Source organism: Callionymus lyra, chromosome 4, assembly GCF_982586985.1.
Source record: "Callionymus lyra chromosome 4, fCalLyr1.hap1.1, whole genome shotgun sequence".
NCBI lineage: Eukaryota > Metazoa > Chordata > Actinopteri > Syngnathiformes > Callionymidae > Callionymus > Callionymus lyra.
In genome coordinates this window covers 10,874,082-10,901,072 of record NC_141821.1, presented here as the reverse complement: position 1 = coordinate 10,901,072, position 26,991 = coordinate 10,874,082, and the positions used below count along the sequence as shown (strand labels likewise).

General features: G+C 40.6%; 1 protein-coding gene across 1 annotated transcript in view; it reads right to left on the bottom strand.

Moving 5' to 3' along the window:
* The window catches only part of sspo (SCO-spondin), a 78,172-nt gene extending 51,422 nt beyond the window's left edge, over window positions 1–26,750 (bottom strand). The window contains exons 1-54 of the mRNA XM_087788755.1: window positions 26,666–26,750; window positions 26,366–26,575; window positions 25,957–26,039; window positions 24,806–24,976; window positions 24,511–24,734; window positions 24,321–24,423; window positions 24,036–24,194; window positions 23,766–23,851; window positions 23,418–23,543; window positions 22,535–22,691; window positions 22,165–22,417; window positions 21,948–22,089; window positions 21,359–21,500; window positions 20,166–20,338; window positions 19,878–20,096; window positions 19,414–19,579; window positions 18,923–19,172; window positions 17,624–17,825; window positions 17,442–17,536; window positions 17,113–17,369; window positions 16,081–16,215; window positions 15,814–16,016; window positions 14,800–14,927; window positions 13,968–14,077; window positions 13,750–13,899; window positions 12,877–12,970; window positions 12,597–12,806; window positions 12,316–12,521; window positions 12,132–12,246; window positions 11,933–12,054; window positions 10,841–11,014; window positions 10,543–10,776; window positions 9,477–9,599; window positions 9,255–9,352; window positions 8,965–9,190; window positions 8,760–8,903; window positions 7,865–8,002; window positions 7,446–7,628; window positions 7,222–7,372; window positions 5,701–5,860; window positions 5,429–5,477; window positions 5,232–5,339; window positions 4,308–4,435; window positions 4,115–4,235; window positions 3,916–4,043; window positions 3,713–3,854; window positions 3,473–3,644; window positions 3,320–3,395; window positions 2,690–2,711; window positions 1,919–2,039; window positions 1,631–1,844; window positions 1,360–1,501; window positions 337–516; window positions 136–225 (exon numbers count right to left, since the gene is read on the bottom strand). Of these exons, the coding sequence (XP_087644881.1) occupies window positions 136–225; window positions 337–516; window positions 1,360–1,501; window positions 1,631–1,844; window positions 1,919–2,039; window positions 2,690–2,711; window positions 3,320–3,395; window positions 3,473–3,644; window positions 3,713–3,854; window positions 3,916–4,043; window positions 4,115–4,235; window positions 4,308–4,435; window positions 5,232–5,339; window positions 5,429–5,477; window positions 5,701–5,860; window positions 7,222–7,372; window positions 7,446–7,628; window positions 7,865–8,002; window positions 8,760–8,903; window positions 8,965–9,190; window positions 9,255–9,352; window positions 9,477–9,599; window positions 10,543–10,776; window positions 10,841–11,014; window positions 11,933–12,054; window positions 12,132–12,246; window positions 12,316–12,521; window positions 12,597–12,806; window positions 12,877–12,970; window positions 13,750–13,899; window positions 13,968–14,077; window positions 14,800–14,927; window positions 15,814–16,016; window positions 16,081–16,215; window positions 17,113–17,369; window positions 17,442–17,536; window positions 17,624–17,825; window positions 18,923–19,172; window positions 19,414–19,579; window positions 19,878–20,096; window positions 20,166–20,338; window positions 21,359–21,500; window positions 21,948–22,089; window positions 22,165–22,417; window positions 22,535–22,691; window positions 23,418–23,543; window positions 23,766–23,851; window positions 24,036–24,194; window positions 24,321–24,423; window positions 24,511–24,734; window positions 24,806–24,976; window positions 25,957–26,039; window positions 26,366–26,575; window positions 26,666–26,724 (8,074 nt within the window). The 5' untranslated portion in view covers window positions 26,725–26,750. The remainder of the gene's footprint in view (window positions 1–135; window positions 226–336; window positions 517–1,359; window positions 1,502–1,630; window positions 1,845–1,918; window positions 2,040–2,689; window positions 2,712–3,319; window positions 3,396–3,472; window positions 3,645–3,712; window positions 3,855–3,915; window positions 4,044–4,114; window positions 4,236–4,307; window positions 4,436–5,231; window positions 5,340–5,428; window positions 5,478–5,700; window positions 5,861–7,221; window positions 7,373–7,445; window positions 7,629–7,864; window positions 8,003–8,759; window positions 8,904–8,964; window positions 9,191–9,254; window positions 9,353–9,476; window positions 9,600–10,542; window positions 10,777–10,840; window positions 11,015–11,932; window positions 12,055–12,131; window positions 12,247–12,315; window positions 12,522–12,596; window positions 12,807–12,876; window positions 12,971–13,749; window positions 13,900–13,967; window positions 14,078–14,799; window positions 14,928–15,813; window positions 16,017–16,080; window positions 16,216–17,112; window positions 17,370–17,441; window positions 17,537–17,623; window positions 17,826–18,922; window positions 19,173–19,413; window positions 19,580–19,877; window positions 20,097–20,165; window positions 20,339–21,358; window positions 21,501–21,947; window positions 22,090–22,164; window positions 22,418–22,534; window positions 22,692–23,417; window positions 23,544–23,765; window positions 23,852–24,035; window positions 24,195–24,320; window positions 24,424–24,510; window positions 24,735–24,805; window positions 24,977–25,956; window positions 26,040–26,365; window positions 26,576–26,665) is intronic.
* Between the last annotated feature and the right edge of the window lie 241 nt (window positions 26,751–26,991).

Here is a 26,991-nt window from a genome sequence, read left to right as displayed (position 1 = left end):
TAAGGTAAGGCAGGTGGGCCACATAAAATCACATGGCGGGCCACATTTGGCCCGCGGGCCTTGAGTTTGACACATATGATCTAGGGGTACAATCACTTAGGATTGTGGTTCTTGCAAATCTAGATTGATCATCACCTGACACACCTCCATGGAACTCAGTGGTATGAAGGCCACGGATACCTGTGGTGCTTTCGCCAGAGAAGCCAGGTGAGCCGCTGGGGAAAGCTTGTCGGTGGGAGATGATGAATGAGAATTATGTTTTTTTCTACCATAATAGTTTATAGTCTGATCACTCAAGACACAAGTCTAGAGGTCACATGACCAATGAGTTCTCACCACAGTCTTTCTCATCCGATCCGTCCTGGCAGTCTTTCCGACCATCGCAGACCTCGGAGGGAGGGACACATTTCGGACCCTTACGACAGGGAAAGTGACCAGGCTTACAGCGCCACTGCTGGGTCGACTTCCATGTACTAGAAGAAGCCGTGGTCAGTCCTCCAGGTGTGACGAGTTCATCTGCAAAAATACATGTTTTTCAAGTCGTTCAATTAAATTAGGTTTGTAACGTGATCTTAAAGAGGTTTATTATTAAAGAAATTCAATGGTTGAAATCTTTATTTTCAGATGTTGAATCTAGTATTTTTGAAATTTATAAAGTTTTTTGTATGATTTTAATCTCGTAATTAAGTATTTTCCTATTACTTTAAACTTGTAATAAAGTATTTTCCTTCAACTTTAAACTCGTAATAAAGTATTTTCCTACGACTTTAAATTTGTAATAAAGTATTTTCCTATGACTTTAAACTTGTAATAAAGTATTTTCCTTCGACTTTAAACTCGTAATAAAGTATTTTCATACAACTTTAAACTCGTAATAAAGTATTTTCCTTCGACTTTGAACTTGTAATAAAGTATTTTCTTTCAATTTAAAATTGTGATTAAGTATTTTCCTTCAATTTAAATCCCGTGATAAAGTATTTTTCTTCAACTTTAAAGTTGTGATAAAGTATTTTCCTACAACTTTAATCTCGTAGTAAAATATATATATATTTTTTTTCAAGTATTTTGTAGGACTTTAATCTCGTAGTAAAGTATTTTCCTACTAATTTAATCTGTGTGATAGAATTTAATGACTATGAATTAAAAAGAAAATACTGAATGTATTTTGTAATTATTTGAATAAGAATGTAAACTCTATTTGTAAATAAAATGCATTAACAATATTATATTTTTTTTTATTTTATTTTATTATTAAAATAAAAACTAAATAAAACCTTCCAATATAAAAATTAAGGATTTCGAAAAAAATACAATGAAAAATTCTGATTAACTGATGAGCTTCCAAAGAAAGGTTCTCACCTCCCCTGCACCCGAGGATCTCCACACGCAAGTAGAAAGTATGTCTGAATTCCACAGGGATGATGCGCAGATATTGAGCTTTGATCAGTCGACCAAGCCAGCGGATCACGGGGTTACTCCCCACCAGTCGCACCTCAAACACCTACGACACATCGTCATCATCATCATCATCATCATCATCATCATCATCATCATCATCATCATCATCATGATCATCATGATCATCATCATCATCATCATAATCATCATCATCATATGTTCTTTCACCAACCTTGGCTGGTTCACCAGGCTTCCCACTCTCTGTGTAGTCAATGAAGTGGCTGCTGTGCAGGGCAAAGGCTAGACGATACCTACTCAGATAACCCCACATCCGGTCACTGCCCTGGGTCACCACACCAGACACCCACATGGGCTCCAGGAAGTCTACTTGGAAATATGGCAGCGGGTCTGTTGGTAAAGGGCTCCATCCCGGCTCCATGACCTGCCTGAAAACAAACGGTGGCGGGAAATAAAATCAATATTCATAGTCATTTTACGACGACTGTTGATCTTCACTCACACGTTGGGGACGATGTTGAGTCTGCCGGCATCTGCCGGGTTGTTCGCACGATAAGTAGAGGATGTCAGCTGACCGTAGTGTATCCTCTCATCCTCCAGTCCAAGTGGGAAAGAACAGATTCCTGCAGGACAAGACATATGTATTGTATATACAGGGTGATGCGCACATTTTTACATGATTACACAGGTGTACACATTTAACAATTATTGTTAAAATAATCTCAAATTCATCCAAAGATTCTATCATTTACATTTTATTTGAGTCATTTTTTAGGTTGAGCCATGTTGTTCACGCCAAAAGAGAAGTCATTTTGCATCTTGGAATACTGTCAAACACAGTTATCCAAGAATGTGTGACTTCAATGCAAAATGTTGAAAAACTTGACCAACTGGCAAACTAATTTGGATTTTTTATTAAAAAAAATTTAAAGACGAAGGCTGCTTTGTGAAGCCCCTAGAAGTACGTAAGAAGAACATGAAACTGGCATATCCTGAGAAAACGATTGAAACTAAAACTCTACCATCTGCTGCTTGTTCAGGATTTAAAAGCGGACGACAAGAAAGAAAATAAGAAGATTTATGTCTCATAATGGAGTCTTTAATAAGACGAGTTTGGTAAACGTACAATTATTCATAGACATAAAATAATTTATATTTCAGGAACAGCTTAACCTAAAAAAAAAAATGTACCGAAATTAAAAAGTTTTTTTTAATACACATTATTACTGTAATTATATAATTGACCCCCCAAAATAGATGTGTTGACACGTACCATGAGATCCGGGCCCACCGTCCTGTAATCAGGGTGAGACAACAATCAGTCAAGCTTTCTTTGAGGCATCGATAGATGTTGTTGTCAAAGAACATTAAATATTAGATCTCACTATATCAGAGCTCAGAAACGTATGGTTTATTAATGTAAAAAAAAAAAAATTGCACAATTATTTTTGTGAAAAAGGATGAAATTGCAGGTGTGAGCTGGAAAGAAGAGGAAAGAAATGACGTTTGTGAAAGTGAGAGGAGGAAAAAGTGAGGTGGAGAGAGTAGTGGTTCTGTAATTGAAGTCAATAATACAGAGTAACAGACAGAGATGAAGGAAGGTGAAGATAAGAGAGGGTGTAATCCATGATTTTCAGAGTAGCAGTTTCAGTGAAAGAGAGGCTTAGGACACTAGATTGAGCTGCCACGGAGATAAAGAGATACAGGAAGCAGAGACATTGAAATCAGACTCATATTGTTACGGACAGTTTGGTAAATATAAGGTAAGGTAAGGTAAGGTAAAACTTTATTGATCCCTCAGGAGGTCTCCTTCGGGAAATTGTTTAATATTAATTTTGTTCAGAACGTGACTCAGACGGGTAAAGATTTTTGGCCCTTTGTGTAGAGCAATATGAGGACCTACTGTGGGTGTTAGAGCCGGGTGAGTTATTCCAGCCATAGATGGGGTTCTGATTGGAGCAGGAGTCGGTGTGAACGGGCTGAAAATAGATTTATGGTCACTGTAAAAAAAAAACCACTGCTTTCTCACTTGGAGTTATCAGCTCATTCTGCTCACTGGTCAGACTGGGTGGTCATGTTGCCGTGAACGTGACAGTCGAACTCGTCTGCTGCATCGGGACAGTCGGGAATCCCGTCGCAGTGCTGCCACGCCTCGATGCAGAGCCCCGACGAGCATCCATACTGACCGGTGGGACACCTGGTGGAGGGTGTGAGATCCGTGCCTGCAGCTGGACAATGAAGACGAAAGAAACGCGTCAGGCTTTTCAATGTGTGTTGAAACAGTTCAGCCACTGACCATCTTCACAGCCCATAATCTCCAGGCGAAGGTAGATGCCGTGGTTGAAGTCGTGTGGCAGCAGGCGGAGGAACTGGGCCGACACCATCCTGTCCAGTTTGACTATAGCCACGCCTTGATCGTCATGGTTACCCAGGAAAATCTACAGGCGGATAAATGTCACGGGGAGACCTCGGTTGATTAAGAGTGTCTGCGGTCAGTACCTTCACTCTGGACCTGGCGTCAGTCACCAGCTCCTTGTAAGTGTGCCAGTGTTTGCCATCAGCGCTGAACTGCAGATAGAAACTGGACACATAGGTGCCAAATACCCCCCCGCCCTGGGTCAGCACGCCTGGGGGAAGGAAGGATGGAACGAATGATTAAAAGTGGGTGAAAACTCTATGTGGTCAGAGTTCTGTATACCTGTGATGTTGTAGGACTTCAGGAGGTTGACCTGCAAGTAAGGACTCTGAGTCTTGCTGCTGTGTCCGTCTGGGCTCCTCTGGGGCAGGTTGTCGTACTCGTCTGGTTCTGGACTCCACCCCTGTTGATTGACAGCACTCTTTTGTTGAAGCACTGTTCATCATGTGACATGTTTTTTAACATGTCTTCTCACCTGCAGGTCTTTCTGAGGGTCCCAGGCATGGAGGCGAGCAGCTTCAGGGAGATGACCGAGCTGATGGGAGGAAGCCTGAAAACTGGAGCGAGGCAAAAACTGAACACCCAGAGGAGACCAGCATCCATCTGGAAGTGGAGCGAAGATGGAAATAAATAGAAGTTCACTGATGAAAAATCCTCAAAATATAAGTTATAAGTTATAGTAAAATAAATAAGCTCTAGTTTAGAAAAAACATTTTGTTGTAAATAGGTGTAAAATATTCTTAAATGATATTAATACTTAAGTGATTTGTAGAATAAAGTTCAAAATCTGGTTCCTCTTCAAATAGAACTTTAAACCATTGCAGCGAGAATTTTCACCTAGTAGAAGAACTCACATTTCTCCGATCCTTAAAACTCTTCACTGGCTGCCAGTTTCTTTCAGGATCAACTTTAAAATTCTGGTTCTTACTTTCAGATCTATTCATGGTCAGACCTTCCATCAATGATCTGATCCAGCCTTACACCCCAGCTCGGGCTCTGAGGTCTGTGGATCAGAATCTACTGATGGTTCCTGAACACGGTTCAGGACCAGAGGACAGAAATTCTTACAGGCTGTTGCTCCTAAGCTTTGGAACGATCTCTGTGTTTGATGATCTACTGACTGATTCATTCTTGATCTTTTAAAGTATATATTTTAACTGTATTGTTTTTGATCGTTGAAGCACTTTGTGACCCTAGTTTAACAAAGGCACATTAAAAAGAACTATTATTTACTTACTTACATTTTTCTCATTTAATAAGATAATATGTAGAATATTATTTTTCAAGGTCTAGGAAACATTGATACAGAAGCTCATAAAGTAAAGACTCCTAAGACTTATGTGAGCATCACCTGTTTACAGTAAGTATCTTTCAATGAAGCTGTTGATAAGACACTCACCACCAGGAGGAAGAGGAAACGTGGGAATGGGCGCTGTCGTGGTTCCCGCCTCCATCGTGGAGGCCCCGGTGAAGGGCTGCATTGTCACAGCACTGGTGCCATTCCCTCCTGAAGAATGATGGGAAAACACCAACAGTGTGTTTTGTAAGATTATAACCTTGACATTTCAGAATTGTAAAAGTCTGTCCTGACTTTACCTTGGCAGTAACAACATCTGTCTCCCTGCTGAGGCACCAGACTTTGGCCCTGGACAAAGAGAGAAGAACTCAGAGTTAAACTTGGTTGCCATGGGAGCGGTTAAGGACGAAGCAGTGGTCGAGCTGATAAAACTGCAGACAGTGAAAGTTGGAGACGACGTGTCGACGTGAATTTAATAAACAGATGATCATGTTGAAGTAACTTTTGACACAGAATGCGATTTACATTACTTCTGAATTCTCAATCTTTTTGTCAGGTAAGGTTGACTTACATGTGGACATCCAGTGAGTGTGAAGGGGCAGAAGGTGAAACACTGAACTGTTCTGTTGGCCAGACATTGGCACAACTGGCACTGGTCTCCCCTCCATCGGTCTCCAATGGTGTGTGAGTGACCCTGGTAGTCACAGACGTCACACGGCGGAGTCTGGCACCTGTTGATGTTTAGAGGAAGAAGAACAGACACACTTTAGCTCTGTCTTATGTTTTGTAATGTCATTTTAAGGATTTGATCAAAATAGATTTGTGGTTTCATCTTGATTTAGCAAGGTTTCAAGGGTTTTCCTCAATGTATGGCTTTTCACCGCTGCTGCTCATGCACATATCAACTTCTTACATGTTGTTATAGATTAGAAAACATGTTTTAAGAGTTGGAAGGTACAATCATATCAGTCAAACCCGAGGCCAGATGGTCAAATTTAACCCACAAAATAATTTTAATTGGCTCACAAAAATTTTTCTTCTCAAAAGTGAGCTATTGTTGTAATTTATTTCCTCTTTCCTTTTTTTTTTTAACTAACCACAGAAATACTTTATGGTTTCATGCTCAATGAAGAATGTTGTTCGAACTAGAACCTGGACTGTGTTTAGAATAGAATAGAAAAGCTTTACTCATCCCCAGAGGGGAAACACACTTTCACAACAGCACAGTTTAAAAAAATAAAGTGCAAGGAAAAAGAAATAATAAAAGAGATAATACAAAATAAAATAAAAACGATCTTAAGAATATACAATTATTTACAAAAATTAGAAATTTAACACTATTAACAAAATAAAATGGAATAAAATAAAATAAAATAGAAATAAAAACGGGAAAAAAATAAAAAATAAAAAACACACAAGAAGCATCAGGATATTTAAAGTAGAGAGTTAAATATCCTGACACCAGTTGGGATGAAGGACCTTCTATAAGGTAGGATTTTGGCTTCTCGTATGATTGTGTTGGACATTGCTTGGTAAGAGCATTGACGACTAAGGGGAAGCGATAAAGATGCTCAGTGTTTATACAAACGTGTAACTATCATCATCATCGAGTCAAAACAATTCCAGAGTTATGGAAGTTTTTTGATAATGTTTTCATAATGTTGTGCAGGTGTCAGAAAAGGATGTATAGTCATTAGGATGGGGTTAATGAGACTTGGTTGAATATTTAATGGATTACCCTATTTCTATAAACTGATATAAATCTGGCACCTATGGAGGTATGTACTAATGATGGATCGATCGATCATTTTTGAACTATGAGTCAAAGATTATAACACAGAGAGTGACATCTAGTGGTCCTTCAGACGATACTGTTTCACTGTATCATGATACCTCATCGGTTGCTTCATGAGGCTTCGTCGACCCATCACTTATTGTCAGGTATTTGAGCACAATACATTCTACCCTGATTTTAATCAGGTAACAACAAATAACTTTAAAAAAGAGATAATAGAGAGAAAAAAAACAATAATTTGAATCCATTTCATTCTAATTAATGCCTTAAAGAAATCCGAGGCCAGTGAAAAAGTACCGTCTAGCTTTCCGGTAGATTCCCCTGCAGGCGATGTCGTCTCCAACCTTCAGTGGGCTGCTCGGACTTCGAAAAGACCACTGGATACTCTGGACCCCACAGGGCCCCAGACACTCCCCCCACTCAGACCAGGAGGACCATCCACACTGGACTACATCGAAAACAACCAATAGAAAAGTGTGTGTTGTACAAACACAACGATAGAGTTTTAACAGCTCACTCACCCACACAGTCTGGATTGGGTTGACATCTCTGCGGTTTCCCTCGTATGCAAGTACATATCTCACAGTCCACTTTGATCTGCTGACCCGGCCAGTACACAACACCCGATACTTCACAAGCACACTCCTCTGGAAACACACACTTCTGTGTGTGGCTCATCACCTGACCTTCCGGACACCAGCAGCCTGGCGGAGGAATCATGAACGAAGAAAATGAATGATTTTCAAACTTGCTGGTAGTAACGGGTTGATGAGGTTTCATGATACAGGTTCTCACTTTCTACAGCTCGCCTTTATAAATAGGAATGAGATTATTGGTTTAGACCCTAAGATTCAAGAGTCAGGGTGCCATCTAGTGGTCTTCAATAAAGATGACACTGTCTCATGGTACCTCATCAACGCATCAGTAGTCAATGCTGGACCTGAGAAGCAGGGCGATGTGAGGTCACAGGTGGAGCCGCTGCTGACGTGAGCACAGGACAATGCACAGGGAACACAATCTAGTCTGACCAAACCACTGGGGCAGCTGGTGTTACTGCATCTGTCATCCGGGCATGGAGCTATGAATAAACATTGAAGAGGACACACCGTTACACATATACTCAAACTACTATACAAACATATATCAACATTTATGTCATTTAAAAACTTGGAGAATATATGTTTACAGAGATTTTTACCCATATCAGGGTTCGAATTCAGCTGTTTCGGGTATTTTTTTGTTTTGTTTTTCGCACATGTTACTGCTTAATTAATTATGTTGTAGCAAGCTGCAGTTAAGCATGGCAAACTCATTGTTTACACTGTTGCAAATAGGTTGTTAATTTGAAGCAACAACAACAAAACTTAGTGGAAGGAGCTCATTACTGCACCGACCTTAACAACCAAACAGTAGACTCCCATGATGCCTTTCTAGAAATGGCTCTATTTTGTGACGGGTGATAGAACTCTATAATACTGTATTTTTATTCTATTTCTGTTGCTTTATCAAAGGATCTAGAGCTGTGAATGGTTAGCTGGGCGGCAAAGCTTTCGGGGAGATGTTCAGGTCAGTGCTACTGAGATGGTTGTTGAAAATGCAATGCAATTTAAAATTAAAATAAAAAGTAGAAATAAAAAAGGTCACTGCTTCGCCAATTTTGTCTAATGCAGGTTTTTTTTTCAAAAAGTAACCACAACAATATATAACAATATAATAGTTTAACAAAAACATTATAAAGTGATATATATAATTCTGAAATTCACTTTGAATCATGTGTCAAAGTCGATAAATTCAACCTAATTGTATTTCTCTATGTGGCTGAAAAGAGCTCCTACTGATTTCCATGGCAGATCCTGGAAGTTCTGAGCACTCTCGACCCCCGAAGCGAGGCGGTCTGCAGACTCTGTGGTTGACCTGCACTCCTCCACAGTCACTGGAACAGTTGGACCAGCTCACCCACGGCAGCCACTGAGCGTCCACTGTCACGCAGAGAGAGGAATTGAACTTCATCACCGCGATGAGGATCTTTCTTCAACATACCAGGGCAGGTGGTGTTAAAACACTGCTGCCTCTGCAGGCTGTTGCCTCGACACTGTCTTAAAGGGTCCCCTGGAGGACAAGTTCTGGTCCTGCTCATGGAACCGGAGCCACAGGTCACTGAACAGGAGCTCCAGGGACTCCAGGAGCTCCAGGTCCGACAGTGCTGTTCATCTGAAGAGGCTTCTTTTTGAGAGAAATCCCAGCAATCTGGCACGCTGTTGCAAACCTGGAGGAAAGGTCAGGAGCAGTCATCACACTTGATCTTCTGCCAACATGTTCAGAGCACCAACCATGTTGAACGGAATGCAGGATCCATCAAGACAGGTAAACTCTGGACATGTAATGCTGGCGTTTTTACCGCCAGGGGGCGCTGGTGACACAACTTTGTCTAAGAAAAGAAAAAAGATGTTTCCATTCAGGGATTCAAACTCCTTCACCACTTTATCATTTTTTGGAGGCTGAAAATGGACAAATCGTTCCATCATTTTGGCACAGAAAAGTGCACTACTCACCGCAAACCAACTCATCATCCCCACGAGGACAGTCTTGCACGCCGTCGCACACCTGGCTCATGTTGACACAAGTGCGGTTGTCACAGGCGAAGCTCCCGAGACACTGAGGGATTCTTATGGACCCTAATGAAACCAACACACATCACCATCAGTTAAACAGCTGTGTGCTCTATAATATTTGGCTGTGCACCACTTCATTATTCATAAACAGCACCACATTATGAGCTAAGAAAATGCTCTGCATCATGAATCCTCATCAACACATCACTGGTAATCCGACACAAAACATACGCAACCTCCTGAAGTCAGAGAAAAAAGTGTTTCATTATTCAATTTTTTAAAAATTATTAATGTTTTATTTTTATTTTAAACGTTTTTTAATGACTTTTTCTGTAAACACCTTCTATCATTTCTTACATTTATAAGTTGGTGCATTTAACATATTTTTCATTATTATTTTTGATGTATATTGAGGATATATTAATAAAAACCAATACACAATCACAATAGAACTTAAGTGCAGTTTCGTGTTTTGTTTTCCAACCATGTTAAGCCTTATTTTGTTTAAAAGTTTTGCCTTGATAATCTACCATGATCCTCAGATAGCTTGATTGAGATCTATTCATTCATTTTTGAGTATTTTTTGCAAAACATTTGGAATCATTTTTAATAGACAAACCTTTTCCCCTTATTTCATCATCTGATCTGATTTATCGTCAATACAATGAAGCTGATTAAGTGAACTCCTGGTCACACAAAACAGTCAAATTTGACTAATTTAACCCTTGTGTTATCTCAGGGTCAAGGTCACCCAAAGGCCCGAAAACAAATGTGTTTGTAGTATCCGTTGTGTTGTCTCTGGGTCTCAAGGGCCACGACCTCCATTACTGCATATGTATTAATAAAAGAAAGGGCGGTCGTTCACCATGACCCAGAGACAACACAAGGGATACCACAGACACATTTTTTCCCGGGACTTCGAGTCACCTTGACCCTGAGATAACACAAGGGTTAATTGTTGATAAACTATGATGAAACATGCATGCAGAAATGAACTCTTGCCCACCACAGTTGTCAATGCTCTCATCTGAGGCGTCTTTACAGTCCGGGGTTCCATCACACATCTTCTGATAAGGCACACATTGATCTCCACTGGTGCAGGGCACCTGACCCGGTCCACAGACTCCAGGGCACTGATGCTCATCGCTACCATCCAAACAGTCGGTCTCGCCGTCGCACCGCCAAGCCCGGGGGATACACTGCCCCGCCGTCGAGCAGCTGAACTCGTACGATCTGCAGGCTGAGCAGCGGACGATGAGACGAACATTGAACTTCATTGACATATAAAAAAAAAGAGGGATTACCTGAGGGGGCACTCGTGGGGGTAACAGGTGACGGAGGAGGGGTGACTAGAACGGAGAAGCAGTTGTTTGTGTTCTCGTCTTCACCTGCTGGACAGTCTCTGGTTCCGTCACAGAGCTTGGCGGTGGACACACATGTTCCATCAGTGCAGGCAAACTGGTCCAACCCACAAGTGACTGAGAAACACAGACATGTACAAAAGCGTTTTTTCACTCTCAGTTAGAAAAACACCTAAAGAATGCAACCAACCATCAAGCCACACACATATTGTTATCCTTACTTTTAGTATGGAGATTATTAACAAAAACACTTGACCTCAATTGGACTGCAGATGGTAGTTGTGTTTCAGAACTCACAAGAAAAAATAATAATAACGTTTTACAGATCAAGAGGAGCTGTAATTTGCTACTGGATCTTAAAAGAAGAAAATATTTTATTCGCCTTCTAAGAATGAAATACTTTTTATTGGAAAAACAAAAAAAATACTTTGGTTCTTATGATGAAAAACAAATCTCAAGCTAACTCTAGCTAAAAAATGACAAAACAAATGTCTATATTTAACTTGGTTTTCAAGAGAGATTAGATGGATCTTTTAGGAAACTTCACAGAAATCATCAAAGAAAATAAATCTTAATGCCATAATCAATCAATGTCAATGTCCAACATTATTTTTTACTCCTTACTTTTTGAGGCGGATTTTAATGCTGGAGTGGCGACCAAAACAAAGTGACATATTATACTGGAGATGAGTCAAACACTTTGATTTTCACCTAAATACTCAAAAGAGGGAGCAGCTTAAAACTTTGTTTGAGCACTTTGTTGAGATTTATTTTAACAAATATTGTCTTTGATTGTTGCGACATCTGTCAGTGAAAATCATTTTAAAAGATACCAGTCGCTGGCAAAAAAAAAAGGCGTCCTTCAAAAGATATGTGGATCCAGATGGTAATCCAGGTCACCAACAAACATTGAAGCTGTAGATTCCTGTTCGATTATCAGTATTTCTTGAAAATGCGTCTCTGTTTTAAGGAACTTAATTCATTTTCATCACAGTCAATATTTATATATTTTTTTAAAAAAAGGGTCTCGCTCACCTTTGCCTGGACAGACGTCTTCATCTGTCCCAGAGTCACAGTCTCTGCGTCCATCACACACTCTGTCTGCAGCGATACACTTCTCCTCCGGACACTGAAACTCTGCCGGTGCGCACACACACCTTGAAACCAGGGACAATAGATTAAAGAAGGTACTCTTTCTGATAAAATGACATCGCAGGGTGAAAGAACTACAAACCCTCTTTCGTCGCTCAGGTCGCCGCAGTCGTCGTGTCCATCGCAGCGGTGGAGGTACAGGATGCAGCGTCCTCCGGCGCACTGGAACTCCCCCTTGTCACACACAACTCCACATTCTGGGAACAGTCACCCACGTTTAAATCAGCCACTATTGAGGTTTAACATTCACAGCAATAAAATACTACCTTGCTCGTCGGAACTGTCTGCAAAACCGCAGTCGAGCCGACCATCGCACACTCGAGAGGCAGACAGACATTTGCCGTTCGCACACTGGAACTCCCCAGGTGGGCAGTGGGGAGTGGGGGTTGCTGGTCCACAGAACTCTTCATCGGACTGGTCTGTACAGTCAGGATGACCATCACACCGCTGGTTCATGTTCAAACACTGTCCACTGCAGAGGGAACGTTTCACGACCACCAGCATTTTATTGTTGTGTTGAAAACCTTCAAAGAAAGTTGAGCTTCACCTCGGCGTGTTGGAGCAGCGGAATTGATCCGGAGAACACGTGAAAGGACAGATTTCGTCCGAACCGTCCCCGCAGTCGTCTTCATTGTCACACACCCACTGGGACGGGATGCAGCGTCCTCCTTCACAGGCGAACTCCGAGTCCAAGCAGGGAGGGTTGGGTGGGGGACAGGCCTCCCCATCGCACTTCCACACACCAGCTTCACAAGTACTGAACACACAACATGTTTACAAACATGTTCCCAGGTCACCGGACATGTCGAGCGTGAACATCGGCTGACCAGTTCTGGCACTGCTGTGTGACTCTGGTTCCAGGTGGAAACATGGATCCGTCCCAATCACAGGGACACTGAGTTGACGGGAGACAGCTGTCGCCTGAACACACACACATCTTTCTCGTTCAATCATTTGACAAATACAATTTTATGCAGATGACCTTTGCTTATATGATCATTTTATGATGGAATTCAATATTTGTGGAGGGTCTTTGCCTGTTTACGTTAACAATTATTCTAGTTTTAATGAAAAGGGAAACTGGTTAAAACTGTAAAATGACAGGAACTCTCAACTCTCACTGCTGATGAATAGAAACTAGTCTTCTTTACAATAACAAACTTTTGAGGATTTATTTTCTTCCTTTTTGGGCCAATTTACAAGTCAATATACAATTTCTTTTTTAATTAATGTAGTAGTACTTGAAGTAGTTGAACTAAAAATGATATTGTGTTATGAATTAAATACAGGAATTCTAATACAAAACAAGTTTTTTCCTATGTTTCCCTTTTCACTTTTTTAAACACTCATTACCCCAAACTTGTTTCCCGACACTGCTTTCTTTTTGTCCAACTCCCTCTCAGTGAACTCATCACTACAGCTTCATGCACTTGAATGCATGAGTCTTAAGTGCCAGACTCTAAGTAAACAATTAGCTTTTCAGAATAACTTAAATAAAACGATAGTAGTAAAAACCTTAACCATGACAAGATGCTAAGAAAAAGATCTTTCTTGATGCCAGTTTTCATTGAATTAGTAGATGAGGGACAAGGATTATAAAGCAGAGAGTGACATCTAGTGGCCTTTCAGAATGAAGACACTGTATCCTGATACCTCGTCAGCTGCTCTATTAATCAAATATAGCTCGGTAATTGACTTGCCATGTCTGACGGTGCCTGTGGGGCAGAAACAACCTTCCACACAGGACAGGACGTTGCACTGGGAATGTGGACTGGACTGGACACTGGGACAAGATAGAGAACAAGCTGGACCACAAGGCTGATAGACTAGACCGTTCTCACACTGCAGTGCTGTCGAAACACAGAAACACAGGGTTACATTGTGACGATCAGAGCTGAGGTGAGGCCGACAGACGTACGACAAAGTTCCTGGGACCTCCAGTGGATGTAGACTCCTCTGCGGTTGCATTCCTCGGCGTAGGAAGCGACGGCTGTGCAGAGACATTCGCAGTCTCCTCCAGAGTCACACCTGAGGACAGAACATCAGATCGTTTATCATGTTTTGGATCTGACTTTAGTCCAGGTGATGGCGATTACATTTACTCAGGGGCCACGTTATGTACCGTGACTGTTGTAAAGGGGCCGTGAAGCCAAAAGAGAAGAGCGAAGAGCAAAATATGATGGAAAGAATAAACAAAAGAGCAATTAAGAAATAAGATTAACTTAAAATAAACGTCAATATGCCAATAAAATACACTGTATACAAACCTTTAGTGACTAAAATGACTATTTAAATCGAGAATATTTACTGAAATTATTTTGAGGGGCAATAAATATTCACAAAAAAGACAAGAAACTTACAGCTTAAGAAAGTTGTATTTAGAGTTACTGCAATAATTTATACAAAATAAAAATGTTGCTGTCAGAAGCATTTAGCCACATAAATAAAGTAAAACGTGCTTCAGACAAATCAACCTTATGGCAAGAATAAACTAAATAAAACTAATATTACCAATAAATCAAAAATATTTACTGAAATTATTTTGAGGGGCAATAAATATTCACAAAAAGGAAAGCTGTCAAAAACATTGTATACAGTGACCTCATTAGGGCGGCATTAATAAAGTAAAAAGGGATTTAGACAAAACAACCTTGGTTTACTTGTCTTTCTGTTTAAAATGCCACCCTTTCTTTTCCTTTTGAGAATATACATCACATTTTCTCACCCCTCCTACTGTGCTTCTCACTCACCCGCAGGCGTCGAAGACACACCAGTCGTAATACTGCTGAAACGGCACCTCGTGGTGACACATGGAAAACAGCTCCTGGGTCAAAACAGCGCATCTTTTTCTGGCCCAAGTCACTCGATGAGGATTGATCTGCAGAAAAACAAATTCCATTATTACGTCTTAATAATAATAAATAAAATAAAAAAATATTTAAAAGTGTCTATCTGGGCACTCAAGGTCACTTCACCAAGACAAACAATAATAAGACAAGATAACACAATACAATAAAGTCACATAATAACAGGAGATAAAATAAAACCAGAAGGCCGAGGCTAAAACTAAGTAAATAAGTAAGTAAGTAAGTAATATTTATTTATATAGCGCTTTCCCAGACCAGGGTCACAAAGCGCTTTAACAATCAAAACAATACTCAAAAAAGTATATACTTTAAAGATCAAGATAATACTGAGAACAACACAGGAGTTCCAGAAAATCAAGGAAAATAAAACAAGGTGGTAAAAGTTTGATCGGAAGAGGAAGAGAGAGTAGCAGAGTTTCAGCTGAGACGGGCAGATGGAGGAGGAACAGAGAGAGCGAGTCGGAAATGTGGTGTGACTGAGGTCAGACAGGGAGGGAGGGCGAGGTTAAGGATGGGTTTGAAAGTGTACAAGAGTATGTAGGTGATTTGTTGATTGAAGGGGAGCCAGTGAAGGCGAGGATAATGGTGATATGATGGGATGTGGGGGGTTTGGTGATGATGTGGGCGGCTGAATTATCGACCAGTTTTTCTGGAGGAGGCCGAATAGAAGGGAGTCACAACAGTCAAGATTGAGGTGACAAGGCTGTGAAGAAGGATGGTGGGGGAGTGGGAGGTGCGGAGTCTGTTGATGTTGCGTGATCAGGTGATTGAAATTACTCTTGACCTGTGGCGAGCGGGAAACTGAAGAGGGTGAAATATAAGGATGGATATGGTACCTATGAAAAGTCTGTTTATTCCAAGTTTAATTTATATATATACATCGTCTTCGTAACTCACAGCACAGGGGTCCCGGAGGTCCTGGTCCACCACATCCGGACAAGAAGGGCTGAGCTTCCAGGAGTTTCCGAACAGTTCGGGCGTAGACTCCACTATTCCTTGGCGCGTGGTGAAGTCGTTCTCCGTGTCTCCGTCAAAGTTACCGCACAAGCCTCCCACCCGGCCTTGCAAGTGTGCCGCCAGACGCACGTACACTCGCATACCTGAGAAAAGGATTGTGACGTCGACACTTGTGGTGTGTGTGTGCATGTGGTATGTTTGTCGTACCTCCATCCCAGAGCAGAGTCACACCAAATTTTGATGAGAGCGACACAAACAGACCCACTTTCTCCAGAGTGAGACCACTGCCACTGTAAGACTTGGGTAAGGTGACAGGCATCCCATTTACAGTCACCGCTTTACCTATAGAATACAACGAGACAAACGTGTGACTCAAAACAAACAGAAACTGAACCATATATATTAATTATCATGTTAGATAGTAATCCAGGCTGCAATATTGGCAATGAAGCAAGAAAATACTGGTAATGGTGAAAGACACTGGCCTATGAACCCCTTACACAAAAATAAAAAAGTACAAATATAAATGTGTTTTAAAAAAGGTTTAAAATATATATTTCTAAACAAGTATTTGGAGGAGGAAGAGTGATACCCGAGGGATAAAACTATACATAGAAAAGTGGTTATCATTCAATTAACTTATAATATTTATATATATAGTGTATATATATATGGTATATATTTCAGGGGAAGCTATGTAGTATTTATGTAGTACTTGTTTATATGAATATCTGCTTAGTATATGCAAATAAATTATAGTATATCATGATAAATTACATTTGCTTTTATAATTAAATGTGTTTACTCAATATGACCTGAATTAATCTTTAACATTTTCTATTTAATCACATAAACATATACTTCAACAATTTAAACTTTAAATTGTTTTCCCCTAAAAGTTCATTTTCATAATGTGCCATGATTACACTTTGCAATATCTATCCTTTTGGTCTGATTCGTACCTGTTCCTAAAATATATTTTTTAGTCAAAATTGGGATTTTCTGATCACTGATTTTGATCTTTTGAATCTATTGAATCTTTCTTTCTTTCACTTTGGTTGCATGCTAAGGTTAAAGTAAATTTCATCCACTTCTTGTCCAAATCATAATCAATCCTACAGATAAAAAAATTGAGTATAATACTTTAAGGTAAACTTATTCAATAGGGGTGGAGTCTTTGCTCTCTTCAGAGCTTTCCAAGGTCGGTTTATGTGACTTAACAAGAACATCTTATCTCACCTCGCAGCAGGTGGATGATGGTGTTCCCCAGACTAAGTGTCACAGACTTGGTACAGGTCACTCCGGTGCTCCCGCAGGGCACGTTTTCAGCGGTGACGCTGAACAACCCACTGGTCTCCCTCGCCAGGACGTACTGGCAGTCGCCCAGAAAAGAGAAGGTTCTCCCATCGAAGGTCACGTAGTGCGGGTCACCGGTGGCGACGCATATGCCTGCACATGCCAACTGAGTGCAGTGCCACAGGCGCTCCTTACACACACTAGAGGCAAAGACGTGGTCAGGGTGAAGAGATTTCAGAGAGGACTTCACATCAAAGTGGATCTTCTCTCACCATGTGTTGCAGTCTTTAGTGATAGTGTCGTTGCTGTAGTAGAGACGACCGTTGTGATGACATGGACACTCTTCCGGCGGAACACAGCGATCACCCTGCAGTTGAGACTCAAGTCCATAAACCACTCACAAGGTTGAGGAGGAGTTTACCGTTTAGGAGTTTAGATTACGATTAAAACCCACCAGCAGGACAGTTCCTTCGGGGCAGACACATCCGGAGAGCGGCTCCCTACAGCCCGACACGCTGGACCCTTGACGACCCTGGGGCGACTCCAAGCTGGAGCAGGTGAGCAAGCAGGACCGGGGTGCGTAGACCAGAGAACCGGGACACTGGTTGATCTCACAGCGCTTCTGAGTGCAGTTGAACAGCCCTCTCTCACAGACACTGGAGCAGAGCACAAGTCACTCCATTGAAATACTAGAATAGCACTGAGATGGTGCATACATCTACCAAGGAGCTCATTTTATTTGACTTCATAGAAACAAACTGAACAAGGTCATCCATTTGTCCTACAGTCTATAACAGGGGTAGGGAACCTGGTCCAGAAAGAGCCGCAGTGGGTGCAGGTTTTCGTTCCAACCATTCAAGAGGACACATTTTATCCAATCAGGTGTCTTAGGAGTGTAATCAGTTGATTGTCAGTCTGGTGTTGCTTGTTCAGCTGAAACCTCATTGGTTAAACTGTATATGCTTGATCGGTTGGAACAAAAACCTGCACCCACTGCGGCTCTTTCTGGACCAGGTTCCCTACCCCTGGTCTATCAGAAGTCTATTCAAATAATTCCATATGAATAAAAATCAACACATATATTGACTATCGAGTCGAAATAGTGGATATTTTTATTTTTACTAGAGACTTGTGGTGGGGTTGATGATGCCTCATGAAACCTGGCATCATTTTAGTGTGTGTCTGAGTGTGCCATCTACAGTCGTGGCCATTGAAAATGAAGACACTGTGTCATAACACTTGATCAGCTGTTTCATGAAGCCTCATCAACCCATCACTAGTAGAGACATATGGACAAAACTGCAGAACAATTTGATTTCCTGGTTTCACTGCAAAAAAGGATCTTATTCAACTCTTGTGTAATATTGTGAACATAAAAATAAAACCAACCCACAACACAACTATATTGGTGAAGGCAATAATATCCTTACAAGGAAGAAGCCTGTGAGCTTCTCCATATCCTAAAAAGTGTTGTGATTGTAGTGAAGTGATGCGATGAAATCAACCTATCCTGATCGAGACAAACAGGAACATAGAGTGATTTCATCAGAACTCTTACACCACTGACAAGAGATTGACAACAACAAGAAGAAAAAAACATTATCAGCCACAAGAAGGGCTCAAACATCATAAACATCTTATAGGATGATGAGCCTGTACAAGATCCTTATAGTTTTATTTTTTTAATCTGCTCTTCTTCGTGAATAATCCACCATTCATCTAATTTAATGGGAAAACACAAACTCCCACTCACCAGGTGTTGCATTTGTCATGAATGACAGCTCCGGGCGGATGAATCTTGTCTTCTTGCACGCAAGGACACATACTGATGGGGGCGCACTGACCCTGGTCGTCCAGCACAAGTCCTGGTGGACATTGGCAACCGGGCACGCACAGCGCTCCGTCCCCGCCGTCACAACTCCATCCCTGCTGCACGTCTGAACATGAGCTGCCGCAAGCTCGACCGCACTCCTGGTGCACTTGTCCACCGGAGCACTTGACCGCTGAGCGTGACGGAGAGAAACATGAGATTTTAAAAGGACAGTTTAAACTTGTGATGGGCATATGAGGCTTCATGATACAGTGTAATCTTTTTGAAAGGCCACTAGATGGCACTCTCAGTTTTAAAATGCCAGCTTTCATTGAAATAGTGAATCAGGGCCAAATATTATAGAGCAAAGAGTGGTTGGAAATGAAGACACTGCTTCATGAAACATCAATAAAACTGTACGACTCATCACTTACGGCAGAAAGCGCTGTTGCGCCACTGAATGCTAACGCCCTCCTGGGCACATTGCCGGGCGTATGCGGTCAGGACCGTACAGTGACAATCTCTCTGGGCAGCACAGCTACACACTTCAGACATACACAGGCGGAAATAAGGCTCTCGCTCCACCACGTCATGACATCTCTGGAAGGTAATAAGAGAGTTTTAATTAAACAGAGAAAGCAAAATGAGTATTATTGTTGAAAATAAAATCTAAGCTGGTTTATCAAATAATTTTTTTATGTATTTTTAAGCGACCAACGACATTCAAAGCTCTTGTAGTCCACAAAAAAATTACAAGGTGCGCTGGATTTGACCCCAAGGCCTTGAGTTTGATACATATTTTTTCAACTTGAAATATACATCTAGATATTTGAAAGTACAGTGCAGAAAGAAAAGTTTTTATCAAGCTCATTGAAAGCCCAAAACGAAGCTCGCAAACCTTGAACACTCGACTATGTATGACAGAGCACAAGGTGTCAGCGTACTGCCTCCTCTGTGTGTACGTGGCACAGGGGTCAGAGGTCACCCCTGTCGATAGATGGCAGCGTTCTGTGGTGAACTTCTTTGCAAAGGAGGTGACACTGTTCTCGACGTCTCCCTCTGGAGTCATGAAGTCATCGTGCTGGTTCCAGGTCAGTGTTCCGCAGAGGCCGCGAACCTAAAGGAAAAAAAAAAGATTTTGGACGTCAGCAACACATTGGATTATAAGAATATATTGATACTATACCTTATTTGCAAAATGAGGCTGCAGAGTGATGAGGACCAGGGGTCCATCCAAGTGCCAGAGCAGCTGTGCACCAAAGGTCTGGATCATGAGGAAAGACGAAGAGGCCCTTCGAACGATCAGATCTCCAGTGACGACAGGAAGCTGTTTCCTCTGACTGTTCAACATCACCACGCCTTTCAGAAACACAGCAGGAGGGCAGTTAGTGTCTTCAAAAGCAGCGGGGGGTCAATTCCCCTTTTTTAAGGGTAAACATTATGTACCGGCTTACCATTAATAAGAGGTGACAAAGACAAGCTTATTATTTTATACAATCAAATCAAAAGTGACATTTAAAAAGAGCTATTTAAAAGAAAAAAACATTTTATTTAAGATTTCTAATATTAATAAATGCAAAATAAAAATATACTGAATATTACTATTATTCTTTTTTATTTTGAAAGGCTTTACTCAACTAGTATGATTTAAAAGGAGAGTTTGCAAGCTTGCAATATTTCCCCGGAGTGTTTCCTGTCTGTGTAGCATGTTAGCCTTTAAGCTTCTGCTACAAACAATGTTAAAATATATACTTTATTTTCCAGAACAACTGCTCATGTCAAAGCTTCAATACAAGAGGGATGTTCAAAAATATATAAGAGAAAATATAAAAATATAAAGGTATTCCTAAAAGCACCTTGTATTGTAAGAAAAAAATGACTTCCTCATCGGACACAAGGGCTCAGACAGGAAGAGCTCATGGGACGATTGGAAATATAGCAAAATTTCAAACTTTAATTGTTACTTTCTATTGAAAATATAAATGTATTCTTAATATTTGAAATAAAAACAGCCACAACTAATAAAAAAACAAGTTTAAATCATCAAATGTTAGCATCAGGGTTTCTTGTGAGCTGTAAAAATATTTCCAGATGACAGGTTTTATAATTTTGCTCTAACATCAGGAGGGCTGAACATATTTACAAATCTTCTATTGTTTTCTGTTTTTCTAAATATCCCAAGATATAATGTATGTTTGGGAAAAGAAAAAAATAATTCAGTAGCCGTGAGATCAAAATAAACTCACTGATCCTAACTGTCATCACAAAGGGTTTCATCTAAGAATGTATTTCAATCATTGTCTGGACTTATGTTTGAGTTGAAGCAATGTTGTCTTGTTCGCTCCCCCCCATAAATAGAACTGAAGAGAAACAACTCACCAGTGTCTGTGATGGTGACGGTCGTGCGGAGAGCCGTGACCGACATCTCCCTCAGACAGCCCAGAGCTCCGGCACCAGCTTGACCACTTGCTGAGCACTCGCCACACCGGACACTCACCACCAGCTTCCTGTCCACGAAGTCCTGAGAGAAATACAGTTTCATATGAAGTTTTACAATTCATGCACATAGAAGGCCAAAGTCAACATTCTCAAAAATGTCATCAAAACTTATGAAGAGAGATGTGATTGTTTATTATTCAATTTAAAAATAAAGTCGTTTAATAAAACCTATTCCAATAAAATCATATTTTTAATGTAAAAAATGTTTCAACAAAAAATGTTTTGAACACTTTTTCTTTTGATAGAAAAATGTTTTTATGTTTTGTTTTTGTGTGTGTTTGTTTCATATTATGTGTAGGACTTGTGTGTCTTGTTTATTTAACCTCAAAAATCTTCCTTTTTGTTTTGTATTGCTTTTCATTTTTCCAAGTAAAAATAAAGTTTTGAATACGTTTTTTTAAATTGTCTAATAAAGAAAGAAATACCTTTATGAACTATTGCAGCTGTTGCCGATGTAAACGTGTCTTACCTCCACAGTATTGAACGGACAGTTTCCTCCTTGAAGCATGTATCTCTTCTTGTCAAAAGTGGTGACTTGTAGCGCCCCCAAGAGGCTACACTGAGCAGCACACTTCTCCCCACTGCACTGCCACTGACCTGCTCTGCAAACACTTGAGGAGACAGACGCTGTCATATGAGATGCCAGATATAAGCCGACAGAGGAACTGAAATGTCGTTTTCCTCACCAGGTGTTGCACCTCTGCTGTATCTCGTCACCTGACTGGTAGGTGCGCCTGCGGTGGAAACATGGACACTCGTCTCTTTTTAGACAAAGTCCCTGGTGAAGGTAAAGACCCGGGAGACACTCGCAGCCCCCGACACACTCCTCTCTGCATCGACCCACCATGGCAGACCCTCCATGTGAGAAGGGCGACGCACAGCTGGGAGGACACGAGGACACACAGTCCGAGAAAACTTGCCCTTTCGGACAATCACGGCCTAGAAAGTGGGAAGGATGAGAAACAGTGAGAAGACTTTTTGTTGCTTATTAAAAATTGGACTCAATCATTTATTTTCAAATAGTTTTCAGTAATATAAAGTGATATTTTCTAGTACCACACAGTGTATCCGTCCTCCAAGTCAAGATGACATGCTCCTGAGCACATTCTCGGGCGTAGCTCGCCAGTGTGTCACACACTGCCGCCTCTCTTTCTTTGGGCGGAAGGCTGCAAAAAAGGTACAGGCAAGTGTCCATGTATGCGGTTGGATCCAACTGAAATCATGAAACAAAAGACAGAAATGTGTTAAACATTTTGTTATATATATAAGTAGCAGGCTTCAGGGGACAATAAATATCTCTTTTGCCAAATATGTGGCCCCTTGAGCCATGAAGATTAAAGAATCTTCTTAAAGAAGATTAAAATGATCAAGTATATTGAATATATCTACTTGTATGCACATTTTGTAAGTGTAAATGAAACATGGAATGGTGGAATTACATTTAAAAAAAGGTTTTAAACATTTTTAAAGATGGTTTTATTGTTGTCTTTAATGGCTTCTAGTTTCTCCCAGTGTTAGTAGATTGTTATTGCAACATAAAAAGTAAGTAAGTAAGTAAAAATCACTCATGACTGAAGACGAGAGAAATGTTTGGCTACATAATAAGAGTGACCACTTTAAAAATGTATATATATTTTATGTTACTGCAACATTTTTCTGTGCATACATCACTTCTACATGTGACATGTTTATTTTAATATATCATAATCCCCCCTTAACATTAACATATCATCTATAGAATGTAATTATTCAAACATTTAGTTCTTGGTTTTATTTGGATTAATCTTAATTAAGGTGGTAAAAAAAGAAGAAAATAAGCTAATTTAGTTTATTAAATATTTAGTTTTTATGGATTTACTTGGTTGTATTGCATTTACATATGGCTTCCACTTTATAATTTTTAAACGAATCAAATATTGGATTAAAAAAATGAACTGACCCGGTGGTGGCACTGTGAGAAGGGTTGTTCTTGGAGTCTGTGGCACATAGAGTCAGCCTGTCTGCGCAGGTCTGGGTCACCTGAGGCTTCACAGCTGTGGCCCAGTTCAGCAGCGTCGCTGCAGCCCTGAAAGATAATGATGGTTAAAAACCATCATCAAAGTGTCAGTGGCACAAATATACAACTTTACGGGACATATGAAGTAAGTTTATCAAATATTACAGTTTGTGGAATCAATCAGAGACTATTAAAATAAACTTTAAACCAACTTTTTAGTATATATTTATGAGTGTTTATGGTTTTTCCTGTGTCACAAAAAAGAGGAAAATATAAAGAAAAATAGTTCACCTGATTCTGATGATCTGGAACCTTCCACGAGTTGCCAAAGCTGGCAGCATACTCTGACACTCTGCCCCCCATTGTCGTGAAATCATCTTCGGGTTTAAAGAAATAAAATGTTCACGCTTAAGGTGATCATCAGAAATAATTTACACATGTGCAAAATGAATCCAAAGATGTTTTGATAACTTACTAACAGTATACAACGTGAAAGTTGAATCTTATAGATGCCTTGCTGCACTTACAAGGGCGTATTAAAGTATTAAATTATACGCTCACCTTCAGCTTTGTTGTTGTAGACTCCGCAGAGACCCCTAGTGGCTGCCTGGTGCTCGGCCGTGACCGTCAGATACACGGTGTTGGCGCGGTCGAACTTGACTCGCACCCCTAGACCACTTTCAACAAACACAAAGTCTCCGAGCCAGTGGACGCTCACCCCTGCACACAGACACGACATGACCTTTGTGACAAACGTACATTTATAGAAGCGTCATGGATGCTACTACACATGATGCAAACAATAAAGTGCGTGTTGTATATATTCATGTGTGAATATCCGCGAACCATTTTGAAAGACAGGCTCTCCATTCGTGACTGCCATGTTGTTGAGGGTTAGATTCCCATGATGGATGGATACCAAATCTAGACCCATCATCATTCGCAGAGCCTGAGACGACACAGACAGATTCACGTAAACAACTAAGATCGACTACAGGCTCTGACTCTGAAAACAAATGTTAAAAAACGTTGACACCTTGCTGCAGTCCCCTCTGCCATCACACACTGTGCTGATGTAGACCGCCCAGGTTCCGTCCGTAGACGCCGCCAGCAGGTAAGTGCAGCTGCCCTGGAAGTGGAAGTGCTTCTTGTCGAAAGTGCGATAGTGAGTCCCACCCCAGGACATGCAGGTGGCCGAGCTCTGCGGGACCCTCATGCTCCGCAGGAGACCGCCGCGCACGAAAGGCGAGGACTGCGAGTCTGAGAAGAGTATATCTGTATTGTTTGATTCGTTGTCTTGGATGTTCTGAACTGTGTGTGCGTTGTTGTACCTGGGAGGAGTGTGTATGTGCAAGAGAGGCAGCTCATATCTGAGACGTTCCTCCAACTCAGTCCCCATAAAGTGCTACAGCACTGCTCCTGGCTCATCAGGGACGAGTTGTGGACTCCGGGGAATTCCTCGCAGCTCCACGTGGAGTAGCACTGACCGCGTGATCCGACTCCTGGGGAAACCAAACGACAGCAATTCAAGACTAAAAAATGGTCAAACAAATATTTAGATAAGCATAAAATGAGTTTATTCACATCATCAATGAATGTTTAACATTCAGAAATAGTCACAAATAAGTCTTAAGACCATATTCTGTCCCGATAAATACTTGATACACTGATGACAAATGTTAAAACACACATTAAGCATCTACTCAGTTATCACTGTCAGTTTTTAAATATTTCCTGTCCTGTTTCTGGGCGCGCTCATCCCGTAAATGGGGGTAAAGAAGCCGTAAGCAGCAGGCGGTGAGTAAGACAATTCAAAAACAGGGCTGCAATCGATCGAAGTAGTTGACGATGAATTTTTATTATAGATTCATTTGTGACTATCCAACTTTTCAAATAGTCGTTAGTTGCAGGCCTAGTCAACAACAGAAGAACGATAGGATAAGAACAGATGCAAGAATGGCGGACCACCCGCAATATTACACTATAAAGTTTCGAATCACTTTTACAAGAAAGATGAGGAAAGAACACCAGATAAAAATGCAATATGCAGTAAATGTTTTGCGAAGGTAAACTATAGCAGCAACAATGTGAATCTTCCAAGCCACCACGCCCTAATGTGCTTCATATGTTTTTATGTAATTCTTATCTTGTCTAGCTAGTGTGCAAGTTTCTACCTGATTTTTTCAACATCAGAAATCACTGTCCTGGTTTACAAAAGACATGTTATTAATGTTATGTTATGCACTTATATATGTCCAGTTGTTCAGTGTACTATTAACTTTGTAGAAGTTTTGTAATAAATGCACCAGACACTTTCCTTTTTATCAGAATTTCTGCGTTTTCAGTCACATACATCTTTATGTATCGTTGAGGAAAATCCTTGCAAACTATTAATATATCGTGGGTCAAATAACACGAGTTACATAAATCGTCCCACCACAATGAATTGATCGCACTGATATGCATTCAAAGATGTTTGTACCCTCAGTGCAGCGTGGTCCACTCCAGCCCGCACAGCAGGATCGCACTGTTTTGTTCACTCTCTGAGTCTCCACCTCAGGCGGTCTGAGAAACAAGAGGAGAGGTGGTCATTAGAAAACATTTTGAAGCTAAATGTAAGATTGAAAACATTGTTTGTGGCTCCCCCTGTGTTAAAAAAAACATGTAACTGCAACGTAGTGGAACATCCAATGCACAGTTTTCCCTTGTATATTTGTTTACAGCAATTAAATAGTAATGTCAGGGTACTACATAGTTCTGGTGTAGAACATATAAAAGCTACACAAAAAAACACTGTCCTAGCAACATATATATATATTCAAACACAAGTTATAATTATAATAGTTCATCTAAAAAAGGAAGAATATTTCATACCATGCTTCAACACTTACTTGTAGAGAACACACGACGCCTTCAGACCCTGTTTTTTGTAGTAGAGTGCGATGCCGTCATCGCCTCCGTGCCTCACTCGCATCCCGTCCACGTCCAGCCTCCAGCCCTGGGTGTTGTACTGGTACACCTGAGAGCAGCTCACCTCCATCTGCAGACGTGGGGACAGGACCCGCTCCAGCTTCTCTTCCACAGTGTGTTCACACCAGTGACTGAAAGTTTACCATGAAAACAGTTTAAAAATATATATATTTGTTTTTTTGTGACATAAACTTGATTAAAATAAATAAAAATAAAGGTACCCTATTCCCATCACTGTGTTCAGTCCAAGCAGGGTCAGCAGAAGAGTCTCCATGGTCATACTTGCAAAAAATAAATTCCTAAAATCTTTTTTTTGAATCACCAATATGAAATAAAAGGTTATAAGACGGATTAATGACAGCTTTAGAATGTATTATTAAGTTAACTAACACAGTTAATTTTTTGAATGATAGATACATATATATATATATAGTATACTTATATGAGAAAAAATAAACTTACCTAGAAAGTGCTTGAGAAATTATTTTCAGATTTAAAAAGCTTTTCTGACTTAGTCAAACAATCCAATTCTGTGTCAGATCATGTG